A 13737-nucleotide genomic window follows, 5' to 3' on the forward strand; every position below is an offset into this window, starting at 1 on the left:
TCTTCTCTATTGCCTGTGTTGTTTTTATGGACTGATAAATGAATGACTTTTGACACTCACCTTGTGTCTGTTTCCTGAGAGATGTTTATTATCAATTGTGAGACGCTCTTTTATTCATTTTTGTTAATATTACTTAAAATGTTCATCTTAGTGATTTAATAATGTTAACAGATACACATTTTGATCTTCATGTATTAGGAAATGATAAGATTAATAAATGCTGAAGAATTGTTTATTGTAAGTTCATGTTAACAAATGAAACCTTGTAAACTGTGTCCCAAACAATCTTTACTCCAAACTCTGGTCTCTCCTGTAGTCTGTGTGTTTTCATTTTAAATGCAAGTTTCATGGAAATTGTAGTTTTGGAGAAGTGATTGTCTCTTGGGTAAATATTTATGCAATCAAGGTGAATGATTGGAATTTAACGATAGGCAAGTTGTGTTTCCTTCGCACTTCACAACAGTTGCCAGTCCATTTTTGTTTGCAAATGCCAGCGAGCGTTTGTTGAAACAGTTGCTCTCTCTGCAGACACAAGGCCCCTCTGAAGGATTAGTTGGTTTTATTTACCTGCTCCGAGGAATGCTTTCGCCCGGTCGCTTTTGTGTCTGTGTAAATGCTCAAGGTCAGGGCTGAGAGTGAGCCTCACCAACTGCTCTAAAAAGCAGCAAAACCTGCAGCACAATGAAGTCTTCTCAAGAAATGGTAGTGGAATTTCTATTCGTGTTGCAACAGAGTTCAAAAGCTCAAACTTCCATTCACTCACTAGTTAACACCCTTCAAAGTGTCCGTGCACACACATGCACACATTCATCATAAAAGACAAAAAATGGATATGGGTTCATATGTTGTTAGTGCAACACAAAGATGGTGAAGACACTAACCTAGCCCATCTTTTATATTTATTGATCCTTCATGCTGATGTTTTTGGCATCGCTGTCTGTATTTGCACGTCAGTCAGACAGGAACATTCACTTCAGACTTTAGTACTGTTCTCAATAGCCATTTTATCCGCTGAGCTCACATTGATAATATTGTGCAGCAGAGACTTCACATGAATGATATCGAGGTCTGGGAGGTGCTTGTGAAAGTTTGAAAAGTTTTGAATTGGTGAAGGTGACATTTGGCCATTCAGCTTGACAAAACAGCACTGATTCACTCTGCTGTGGATGTGATGGGCTTTTGTCATTTCAAAGGTGAATGCTTATAATTGCTTATTCATTTCACACAGATAGGAAAGTCTGCTGTCTGGACCTGTGAATGGGTTCGGGGCTCATTATTAGATGGCTGCAAAAGGTTAGGCTGTCATTTGCTGGCATGCATGTAGAAGCCACATATTACATCTCAGAATTAACCAAGGGAACTGCACTGACTCGAGCATCATGTAGCCTATCAGATGGGAAGTGGAGCGCTTCCTGTCGTTGCACCTGGTGCGCCACCTGTTTCAGTATAGGGAATCTTCACTATAAAATCCCAATTACATGAAGACTGGAAAACTGCGTTAATGTGTTTAATCGCAACCATGGGGTGGTGGGGACTTTGTTCTGTCATCCATGTGCGTTTGATTGCGTCACGTATTTTTGACTTGATTCTCGTGGCGATGAGTAACAGCAGCACTATAGACCTCCGCGTGTGAAATCAGCAAAGAGCCGATCTAATAAGCAAAGCTATTTCCAGTGGGAAATGTGTTGGTGCGTGTAAAGCACGCAAACAGTGGTCTTTTTAATCTGCGTGAGAGATTTTCAGATGTTATTTGCGAAGGACTATCCTCTTCATATTTAACATGGGACCACAACTTTTCGCAAGCATACAAAATCCGGATCAAAGACTTTTTCGCGTCTTACCGATAGCCGTTTTCAACAGTAGCTACGATTTAACTTCATTTCGCATTTCCACACGTTTGTTTGAATGGACTTCTTGTTTCTTCTCCCACTCGAGTTTTATGCAAGCTGAATAGCCGGATTTACGTGGGTTGGAAATGGAAACGTTATTGGTCGACTCTGTCAGTTACCGTTTTTATTGTAACAATAAAACACAAATTGTAGTCCTATTTAATTATATGCATTTAAACAACCTGTAGGCTATATCGTTTTCCTTGTGCCATGTGTTAAACATGACACACAGCAATGAACATTACCAGCCCAGTTAATATTTTAATAGCAGCCCTTGAGAGCCGAGTATTTAAACAACAGCAATAACAATGAAATATTTATAAGCGTTAATAATAATAATGATATTAAATCTGATTGTTGAAACGATAGGTGTAGATGTTTAATGTCTGCATTTTCAAAAAGGATATTCGGGAAACAAAAACATACCAACGATCAGTTTGAATATTTTCTTTATCTCATTCATTTATAATAAACATATAAATAATAAATTCTATACATTTCCTGACACCTTGCCTTGATGAAAGGTAGGTTAACTGGTATGGCCACTCAATCATATGCTATCCAAACTGTGCATCAGCTGCATTTTATTTCTATAAAACTATTTACCTATTACAAAATATGAAAAGAAAAATACATTTTAGTAAATGTACAGTAGTTACTTATTAATTTGTTTAACGAAACTCTTTGTTCTTTACTGTGGGACTATCATCGTTACTGAATTGTCAGAATGTGCATTTCGTATTTTCTTAAAGAAATACAAGAAACAATGAAACCAGAGAAGACTGAACAAAGGACGTATATGACTGTCCCACTCCGACAACCAAAGCAATGACAAAATAATAGAGAATTCTAAAAGAGAAAACAGCACAAGACTGCAAAGACTCTGCACCTATTTAAATTAAAATATATTCTCGTATCTTACACTATTTCAAATAACGAAAAGTGATTAGGTAACGATCGGTCAAAATCTAATGTACAATTCTGTGTATAAAAATATAATTTCTGGAGCCCCACGGCGTTTGCTTACCCCTAAAATATAACAGTCATTTGCACATATGCACAGAATGTTACAACCTGTCATGAAAGTTTCTTTCTTTTTTCTCACTTTTCTTACATTTTTTTTCTTTTTTTTTTTCTTTTTTCCTGTTTACATGAGATATACAAAAATAGATTCTGCACCGCTGGATGACCACACTGCATTCGAATCCGTCTGTGTGCCACCAGCCTGAGTTCACGCGAGAATAAATTATGCAAAGAAAACTTTTAAGGCTCCATTTATTCTTTGAAAATGACATTTCTTTTAAAGTCATTGTAATAAATATCCCAACTCCACTCGGGGCCTTTGTCTCTTTCTCTTTCTCTCTCACTCTCGCTCTCTCTTTCTCTCTTGCTTGTACTAATATTGTCTTATATCCTACATTAGTGTGATTTCTCCTGCTTTATTTCCAAACGAGGGTTTCAGCTTGAGTTTACTGGCATCCCCAAAGGATGAAGCATGTGGCTGTCCAAAAGCCACGTTCCCATTTGATACAGGAGCTTGGAGTACCAGTGGACTCCCTCCTGTTGTAAAGTCGCATTGGACTGACTGATGAAGTTTTTGGGGAATAGGGCCGATGACACGTCGTGATAGAGCCTGACGGGCGCGAAGGCCAAATGCGCCAGACTGTGGTCCTCTATTACGGCGTAACAGGACGCCAGTATTCTGTCGACCACAATGGTCCCATGAGCAGTCACTGGTGCGAAAGAGCCCTGGTGCTCCTCGGTGTATATCCGCTCCACGATGACAGATTTAAGCTGACCGCTATCATCGACAACCATCACCTTTTGTCCGGCTCTGACACTGCTGGCAAACGCGGCGGTCATGGTGTGCAGCTCATCCGTTGAGTTGTCGAGGACAAAAAGGAGGTGAGCAGCGGTGAGGGTGATCTTTTCATCGGGTTCTTTCGTTTCTATCACGTAAAACACGCGTCGCGTCGCGGAGTCTCGGTCTGTGAACATGATGAAGTCGCTGTACACGAGCTTCCCGTCGCCGTCCGCCGCCAGCACCTTGTCACCTGGGTTCAGGTCCTTCACGGCCTTCTGTCCCCCGTCTTTGAGCGAGACCAGAGCCGAGCCTGGGAAGCAGCCTCCAGATTTCGCCGCAACCGAATTTTCTGTCGAGATAAATAGCAATATTTCTTATGCTGCATATCAAGAAGTTACATCCTAAATATTTTACGCTAATTTAGCACATTTTCACCCTTGAAAATAAAGGTGCTTAAAAGGTTCTTCAGAGCGATGCCATAGAAGAACCATTCAGGCAAAGGTTCTTTAAAGAACCATCTCTTTCTCACCTTTGTGTAATCTGAAGAACCTTCTTTCGCCACAAAGAACCTTTTGTGAAACAGAAAGGTTCTTCAGATGTTAAAGGTTCTTTATGGAACCATTTAGACAAAAAAGGTTCTTCTATGGCATCGTGAAGCACCTTTATTTTTAAGAGTGTTGAGTCGTTATTGGTGAGGTTGTCAAGTCAAAAGAAGCTCGAAAAACATGCGCGTGAGGCAGCTAAATCTGCCCCAAAGTCGCCTCACGTATAAGAATCTGAATAAACAAAAGAAAACGTGGCAACGGGAATTAGGCTGTAAATCGAAAGCTTTCCCAAAAAACAATGTCTTTGTGTGAGATGAAGGAGGAAAGAGTCTGGACTGCTCTAATTAAAAACCAATAAAGCCCGCACATTGTCATTCTAATGCAGCTTGTGTACAGAGCACTCTTGGAAAAGGACACTTCTGCCTTTCCTTGCGCCTCTTTCATATTTGCTCAGGTGCAGAAACTTCTATGTGACAATTCACACTTATAGAATGAGAAAACCCCAAGCAGGCTCAAATAGTATTTACTCAGCCCAGACACTTTTCCAAGGCTCTAATGGTGTAGATTTGAATGTAAATTAGAAATGCTAGCGGTAGTCAATCAATGCTCTCTTCTTCTTTCCTTTCCTTTCATTTTTTTTTTTTTTTTTTTTTTTTGAAACCATCCTGCTCTCCGTTGTCAAGCTTAATGACAATAATTCGGGCCTTGTGGGATCTCTTCACATTCCGATCTCTTGGGTCGGTAAACAGAGCTATAGAATGGACTTTTCGTCTAATCCTCTCATAAGATTCTGGGGCATGAAATAAGATGGTGACAATTGAGAAACAGATTTGGGCGAGCGAGTTCGACCCGGCTCTGTTCAAAGCCTGTAATGTATTTGTAAATGTGTTTAGAATTTAAATGATAAGATTTGGTGAACGCTTATGAGGCTTTGCCAATATGTTCCAGCTAAATTACCTTCGATCAATGTTAAACTAAATAAAGAATTACATCGTCGTTGCGCAATTTTTACAAGCGCGCGTGTAAAAATACTATCCTCAATTTGTTTTCATAGATCTCTAGTAAAATGTTTGTACAGTGTGTGTTCTGTTGCAGTGAGTGAGCTTGTGATGACTTGATAAGCGCTTCCTTCAAAGAGACAGAGTGGGGCGATGTAAGATCACTTCATATATTGGCTGGCAAGTCTTTCTGTGTTTAACACAGCATTATGTGTTTTAGGAATTTCATAAGGTGTAAAGGTTTAAAAGCAGGTCTTATAGAGGAATAGCCTTAAAACAATTTGCAGGCTTTGAATCCTTATCACTTGATCATTATTTATAAATCCTAAAATATACAGTAGATTTAGAATAATATTTGTTAGAAATAATAATTCCTTTGCCAGATGTTATTTTTATGACACTAATACAGTACACGTCCAGTAATAAATAAGAACTTTTTTTTTTTTTTTTATCAGTATTTAAAAGCAGTGTTTCGAGTGTGAAACATTGTGCCCATCACTTCTTTATTTTGCTGTTCCAGTCAAGCTGCCATGGTCTTACCTGCTTTGACAGAGCAATGGATGTGGGCTTTGGACTCGTAATAGACCCAGTCAAATCCAGCTTCCACAGCTAACCGAGAGAGTGTCCCATATTTGCTCTTGTCTCGATCAGAGGTGGTGATATCAACAGCTCTTCCCTCGTAGTGGAGTGATTCTTCAAAATGGTGACCGTCCTCATCCCAGCCCTCTGTCACACGCAGCTTAACCCCTGGCCACTGGTTCATTACAGAGATGGCCAGTGAGTTCAGCTTGTCTTTGCATCTCTAATAGAATAGAGAGAGAACAAGAAAAGAGGTAATTAACTGAGTTTTAATACATTTCTATTCATTCCATAAGCATTTTTTTTTTACAAATTTATAAATAATGTTCTGAATCTCCAAAAATAATGGCATAGCTTACATAAAAGCTGTTTGCACCCCCTAAATAAACAGACAGGTCTAATTTATTTAAAGACATAAACTGGTTCAGTATCATTTTCTCTAACCTTCTCAAGGATCACAGATCCTCAGACATCATTTACTAACAATAATTCTGTAATAATAATCGATAGATGCATCTAGACAAATAAGCAGACTGTGCGAGAAACCTGTATTTACTCTGGAAATAATTCAGCCTTGCATGCAAGGATATTCTGCCCAAAGAGCTTAATGAAAAATTTATAAGTTATTGCATTCGCTTCACTGATCTAAAACATATAGATCCAACCAGGGAAAGGTGTGACTGCATCAAGGCCTCTTCTCTTTCAAAGGCCAAAATACATGCAGTGGTAACTTGAAATTAGAAAACGATACTAAAAAGGGATGTTTGAGTTATAGTGGTTTTGTACTATAATCTTAAGGTTTAGAGCAGTGGCTTTCGCCGAGGTGCAGGTAGCTGTGGAATATTAGGCCATGTTTGGGTGGTGCACCCACTAACCTTTCCCGGGACCTTGTGTTGAGATGCTTGGCCTTCTCCAGGACAACTCTTCCCAACACTTAACCAATATGTCAAATAAAACACCACAAAAGACTCTTTCACTCGGTGCAAAAGGAGAAGCAACTACTCATTAATTCTTGCAGCACAGGTTTGCTCAAGGGACGTGATGTGATTGCTTAACCGACAGTCTTTCAGAGGTTATATAAAATCTATTCAAAATATGCTTGCAAATTGTGACACTAAGCCAAATTAATACCTGCAATAATTCACACACGTACCCTCCTAGCTTTGACTTGCTCGCTCTCTCCCTCTTTCTCTCCCCCCTCATAAGTGCACACACACACACACACACACACACCCCATTCTTAGCCTATAACATCCTATACCAGGCTTCTATCGCCTCGCTTTCTACTGATTTGCTTGACCCTCTAATTTCCATGTGTGCAGTGAAGGCCACATGCACCTAATTACACTGGATTATATTCCGTCATAAATTTAAAAAAGTATAGTCAATCATAAAATATAAAATGTTTATATATTTACCATGTATACCATGTCTTTGGATCTGACAAACCACCAAAAACTTACTGCACTTCACAGATGAGTCCTCTTATATGTGGCTACATGCATTTTCATACTGATGATGTGTGGAATATCTGTGGTCTGAATGGGAAATGACAGAGTGGTACTTTACCCTAATAGAAATAAAACGGATTTAGTGATTATACTTGGAATCTGCCGCCTATTAGCTTTACAGCACTTGTGGCACTTGAATGAGAGAGGAAAATACAAACGAGGCACCGAAAGACACAACCTAGCACATTCTGAGCAAAACTACTAGGGATTCAAGAGCCGTGAAGCCTAAACTCTTTATTAATTCATTGGGTCGTGTGCCGCAAATCAAGCCAAATTCTGTTCAGCCACCATGAAGCGCAGCGGGAACCCCTGTGCCGCCGCTTTGTGCTCCACACGAGGTTTGTTCAACAAGCCGCCTAGTCACAGTCAGCAACTAATCTCCTCCCGAAATGAACTGTTTTAGAGGAAACACTTATCAGCTACCTGTCAGAGCAAACAGCCTCCTGGATGCTCTCGCAGTTGCGCCTAATTTCGCGAGCAGCACTGTTAAGCCCAATTGATTACACAGCGTGTTCAACCAACAAACCATCTCTTACACTCGGGTGCGCTTCTCCAAAACATTTGTTAACATGACACCTCGTTAACTCCCCTTGAAAGACTGAGACGTTCATTTGAAGTTACAAGATTGCAAGGGTATCTTTCCTATTTTAACGGCAGCGTGTGTGCCCGCGGGTCATCGCACACTTATAATCACATTCACCTTAAGTAGAGTTTGATATACATCTGAGAAAACCACACCAGACAGGGGTTTCATCTTTTTTTTTAAGGACCAGAAAAGGGGAAACTTTATAATGCACCTGCGCGGCTCGTGTAAATCCACTTTGGCTGACATTCGCAATGTTTCAGCAAACCTTTGCGATAACCAGTCATGACTTAGACTTTGAACCGAATTCAGCAAAGACACGTCCGAAATAGACAAATAAAGATATTATACTCAGACTAATAGCTTTATAAATTACACGGAAGCAATCCTGAATATGCGTAGTATAGAAAAAAAACCCAATATATTTTCGATGCATTTACTAAGCAGCAATGTTATTGTTCTTTTGCATTGCAAAGGGTCAGAAGTTCAAATGATCCCTGCTAATGCGACGAGAGTGGAAAGCCATGTTGGGGACAGACAGCCTATTCCCGAAGCTGTCTGACTTTTTTCCAGAGGCCTAGCTTTGCTTGCAAAATAAAATAAATAAGCCTGGGAAAGAATGACAGAAAAAAGATAACACATGGAGTTGTGTGAGACGGCATAAATGTTATATAGCCTACAACCCGGACCAAATAAAACTAAAAACTTTATAGCCTATCATTTTTGAGTAAAACACAACTCTAGCATTAACCATAAAATAAATAGGTCTAAGTCTTACTAGTAAAATAATGCATTTCCGAGCAGAGGAAACAGTTCCCCGCATCTAAGTGATTATTTACATTATAGTAACATATTTACCAAAATAATAGCGCTGCAAATAAAATAATGTTGCACTAATCTACTCCAGGAGTGTACCACATAAAACTTATTTCAGCCTGTGTGCCGCTTGCTGTTGCTTATACATCGGTTAGTTATACAACAAATAAGCTATAGATTATACAGCATTGCCAGCAGATGAGCAAACTCCTGAATAATATCGGGGAAAAGAGGGCTGAAGACACACAGGCCATTGTGTCTGATTCTAATCTGTCACTAAGTGGTACCGTCCTGGCCCGTTAATAAGCAGAAACAAATTGAAGAGCATCCTTCGAGAAATGTCAATATTTTCATGCCCTCATAAGCAGCGTCTGAGAGCGGGTGGGCTGCGGTCTGACTAAACGATCCCATGAACATGTATGCTTAATTTCGTTCTATATTTAGCTGTCATAAAACTGACATATTCTGACCATCACAGCCCCTTCGGATCAGGTGCCGTACTTATCTAGCAGGATCTCCACGTTTTATAAAACAGATAACGCGCGCCCGATGTAGGCGGACAAAAATGTATAGGAACAGAGAAGCGCATAAATATTTCACGCAACCTTCCACAATGAGGGTGAGCAAGGAGGCAACCAGCCGGTGCTCTCTTGATGGCATTTCTCTCGCACAGCTTCATTAGAGAGATCCATGCATGCCGTAAGACTAATTCACAATCCCTGCACGAACTGTAGCTACTTTCCGAAGCGCTGACTCTCAAACAAGCACCGGTGCGATTTCTGAAGCGAAGGGAATTACCTGTGTCATGAGTCTGTCCGCGCCAGTGTTCTCCTCATCCTTAAAGATAATGTCGGGATTGTAATTTGGAGTAAGTTCTTTAAATCTCTCTGAATTGCGCGTGATTTTGCCCTCGTATCTGCCGCTGGCCCCTAAGGTCTTCTCCGCGACATTAGGTATAAACTGCTTGTAGGCGAGAGGTGTCAGCTTCTTGGGATGTCTTCTTCTGCCGTAGCCTCTGCCAGGACCGCAGGCCAGTCCGGACACCACCAAGGACAGACTGAGAAGAGACACCAGCAGCACTCTCGCCATAAGCCGCATTTTGCCGCACGGTGAATCTCGCTGCGGTGTTCTAGAGCGCCCTGCGCGGTGTGTCTAGCAGGATCTCTCGTTCTCGCTACGCGGATCTCCGGCGATGTCCTTGCCGTCTCCTCAGCTCACGCGTGTCCCTCGGCGCCGAGCCCTACCGTGACAGGTGCGGAAATGTGCGTCTGATAACGCATCGGAGGGTTGCGGCGTGGATGGGAAAGGTAAGACTGACCTCGAAATCACAACGGTAGTTGAAGCCACAGCCACTTATGCGAGAAGCCTCTTTACTCCTATGTATTATAGCTGCGATCTGAGGTAGGGAGGGACCTGATTGGCTCGACGGGACGAACCCTTCTGATGTTATCCCACAAAACAGACGCGCAAAAACCTTTCAAGAAGGTGGGTTTCAGGGGAGGGACACGGTGAGATGTGAACGCATCAGTTTCCCCCCGCTGCTGTCTGTGAGGCTGCGACATGCATGTGTGCACAGCCCCATCCGTATGTGACCTGCTAATGGACCAAGTCATTTTGTCTGTATGTATGGTCCTGCTTAAGGTGTATGTAAGTGTAAAGAAATTGCGGGACTTTCGTTAAAAGTTTGGTTTATCACAGGCAGTGCAGACTGTGCTTGTGCACATGAATTCAAATACATGATTCCAAATACAATCAAAACATGGCAAAAACACAGAAGTTTTCATTTAATGCAAACTTTTTTCCTTTTCTTTTTATCTCTTTAATCACATACTTATCAGGTTAATCACTTGTTGTCCCATTCATCTCTCAGCCTGAAAAAAAAATATTTATTATACTTTGTGCACTGTCCCCTATATCAGCATCATGTTGCCAAGGTTTTAAAGCGAAAGGTTCCATTTCTAAACAATTTACAGAATTTCATTTTCTTTGAAATATTGTCCAAACGTCTATTTCCAAACTGAAAAGCCAGGAATGTTTTGATTCATTTAGAATAAAATGAAATATTCCTCCCTCTCTATCAGCTGCAATTCCATTGGCGTAGAGATTGAGAGAGTAGGAGACTTCTGCCCAACACAGCTTATTTGTGATATTGGAAAGGGCTCTTCCTGTGCACACAAATGCTAAGCTGTCTGTTTGGGAGAAAGATCAGCCTGCAAAAACCCTGTCACCCCTTAAAGTCCACTTCAGTGACAGATTAAGCCATGGTAACCACTGTGTTCCCTGGCCCTTAGCAGCGGGTAAGGTATGTGTTTCATTGTCTTATTTTCTCTTGTTTTCACACATTTTCCAGACTGCTCTATCAAAGATGGTGGCTGCTTGTCTTGAGAAATACATTAAGAAGAGCAGGGCCCCTGCTGAAGGTTTTGTTCAATTGAGCATGACACAGGTGATTTGTTGTTCAATTGGTTTGGAGTGCGCAATTTTCTGACAGCAGAAATTTCACAAATGCCATTAAATAATGCTGATTCAGAAGTAAATCGATATGTTTAACATGCATCACAAAGGAAAAGTGTGTCTGTTTCAAAAAAAAAAAAAAAAAAAGTCACCATTTTTAATTTAGCTTAACTGGAAACTGATTCTTGGTCAATTAATAAACTTATACACTCTATTAATTCTCAGAGTGAACCTTTTCGCAGAATGTCGACAGCAAATCGAGCATTTCAGCAAATTCTAAAATAACTTTATAAGCTCCAAATACACAACCGAAAGAGAGGTAGATCAATTACTTTGTCATAATTAATGAGATTATGGTCAGTGTGGTCTAAAAGAATTGAACTGTGCAGAGTATACTTTTTCTATATGCTGTGATGAACACGTTATGAACTGGAACTTAATTGATACGAAGTGATTTTGGTCTGTGGGAATTACTACAAGAAACCAGAGGAGACACGGATAACCGCATGTTGATTTTCTTGCTCCTCTACAATTACATCTCCGCAACTGCATTCATCAGCAATTAAGAGATCACTGATATTGTTTTCCATTCCTTTATTGTTTTTCAGACTTCATGATTACGCAGACATCCTATTTCAGGTCATGCATTCGTGTAACTGTATGTGTAGCATGAATAAGCCCTACAAACAAACAGTGTCGTATAATTCTGGGACTCATTCAAGATCATGTGCTGCCCCAACTGACTAATCCTTTGAGAATGACCCTAAGCAGTTAGTGTACGGCGAAACGGTCTTAAGGACAAGCATTCTGTGGAGGAACTCGGGCAGCTCTTTGTGTTGTTGTGGACTGCAGGGAGTGGAACGTGGGGAATTTCACAATCGCGTACCTGAGGTTCCAGCTAAGCTCAGTCTTGGAGTGTGTAAAGAGTTTTTTATTTGCCTCGCTCAGCCGCTCCCTCTACTTAAACACAGCCTCAGTCCTCTCAAGGCCAAGGCAAGACAGCCGAGCCCCAGGTCAACCCAACACGGCGGGAGGGAGAGGAGATGCGCAAATACGTGCTGTTTTCAATTCGAACAGAGATTTAGGGGGCAAAGGGGGCTGGCGAGCGCTAAGAGTAATTCATAAATCCTAGAATGATGAAGAAAAAAAAGCATGTTATCAATAGCATTTTCATATTGACAATAACACATTCCACTCAGTGCCATTAAAAAATGCCATTGTGGAGGCTGAGAAAACCAATTTAGTTGTCATCAGCCATTATAATACTAATACTAATACTATAATGACTAGTGGTAGCATGGTTCAACCTTTTGCTGTTTTCAATACTATACGTGGTTCCGTATTTATTTAGAATATTTAACACTCCTGGAAAAGAGATGTCAAAGACACCAGATATGTAAAATGGTGATGGACAGCGGAAGAAAATATTATTGCAGTGATATGGGAAAGTTCAGGATACAAATGAGTGAGCACATGAGAGTAAACCATCTGCTGCAGCATGCTTTGTTCAATTGCCATTTGACCTGAGGACACAGATAGTATCTATTTAATGAACTTGGGGTGCTTGTGGCCTGTGCCATATTACCTGGAGCAACAGTAATTTCTCTGGAAATGTAGTCAACGTTCAACATGGCTGACCACAATAACCACTGAAAAGTGAAAGCATCATTAAACACCCACTCACAGGCTAGTAGCCATGCAAGTCACCATTGCACTATATGAGAAGTGCTGCCTTTCTATACCGAAGTGTTTAGAGACATTCCACAAGAATAGTGAACAGTGATTTCAAAACATTCCCACACTCAAAAGTCTCCTGGACAGGTTCCAGGATGTTGCTCACTGAACAACATTACAGCCAATATTTTTCATATTGATTGTAAAATTAATTGTTAACTACATGTGTCTGCATGCTTCAGCTTTTGAGGTGATAGATAAAGATGAGTGTTGTAACGTCATCAAAGATCAGGAGTGGAGCAGAATGATCCCAAAGACTGCTGCTGCTGAAGAAGAAAGAGAGAGAGAGAGAGAGAGAGAGAGAATGCAGCAGTTCCTCATCACAGCCTTGGATAATGACCTCATTCCGGTCGCCAGAGTTTTGCGATCGAGGGCAGCATGATTGTACAGGAAAGAAGCAAAGCCTGAAACGAAGAGAAGAGGAAAAGGTGTGAAAATAAAGCACAGGCTTTGAGGTGAGAATTATATGTAAACAGCAAATGATGCTATGATGGACTGCCTCACCTCTTCAAGAGTCATTTAGTGATCTGACCCAGATGGTTTGGCTCTAGCACTAAATCAGCATTACATTTAATCAGAGTACTAGCAATATATTTATTTAGTGCTCTGGCATTTTCTGGTGCGTTTTCTTGAGCACCTGTTGTGGTTATTGTCATTTATTATTTGGCTCTCTGGAACACTAGATTCTGCTTTTTATTTAATTTTGTTTTGTATCATTGCAACATAACTCTGCTAGTTTCATGTTTTTATTTATTTAGTTAGTTTTTTGTGCCTTCACTCTTCAAATCAGAGCCCTGATCACCCAGTTTTCTTTTGCGATAAAG

The 13737-nt window shown here is 40.6% G+C and overlaps 1 protein-coding gene across 3 annotated transcripts in view; it reads right to left on the reverse strand.

Moving 5' to 3' along the window:
* Positions 1-2279: 2279 nt before the first annotated feature.
* The window catches only part of shha (sonic hedgehog signaling molecule a), a 53533-nt gene continuing 42075 nt past the window's right edge, over positions 2280-13737 (reverse strand). For 2 of the 3 annotated variants that reach the window (XM_058780472.1, XM_058780473.1), the window contains exons 4-5: positions 5777-6038; positions 2280-4042 (exon numbers count right to left, since the gene is read on the reverse strand). In XM_058780472.1, the coding sequence (XP_058636455.1) occupies positions 3348-4042; positions 5777-6038 (957 nt within the window). In that variant the 3' untranslated portion in view covers positions 2280-3347. Of the gene's footprint in view, positions 4043-5776; positions 6039-9523; positions 10147-13737 lie in introns of those variants that run through there. The other variant, XM_058780471.1, reaches the window with a different exon arrangement.

Source organism: Onychostoma macrolepis, chromosome 07, assembly GCF_012432095.1.
Source record: "Onychostoma macrolepis isolate SWU-2019 chromosome 07, ASM1243209v1, whole genome shotgun sequence".
NCBI classification, from domain to species: Eukaryota; Metazoa; Chordata; class Actinopteri; order Cypriniformes; family Cyprinidae; genus Onychostoma; species Onychostoma macrolepis.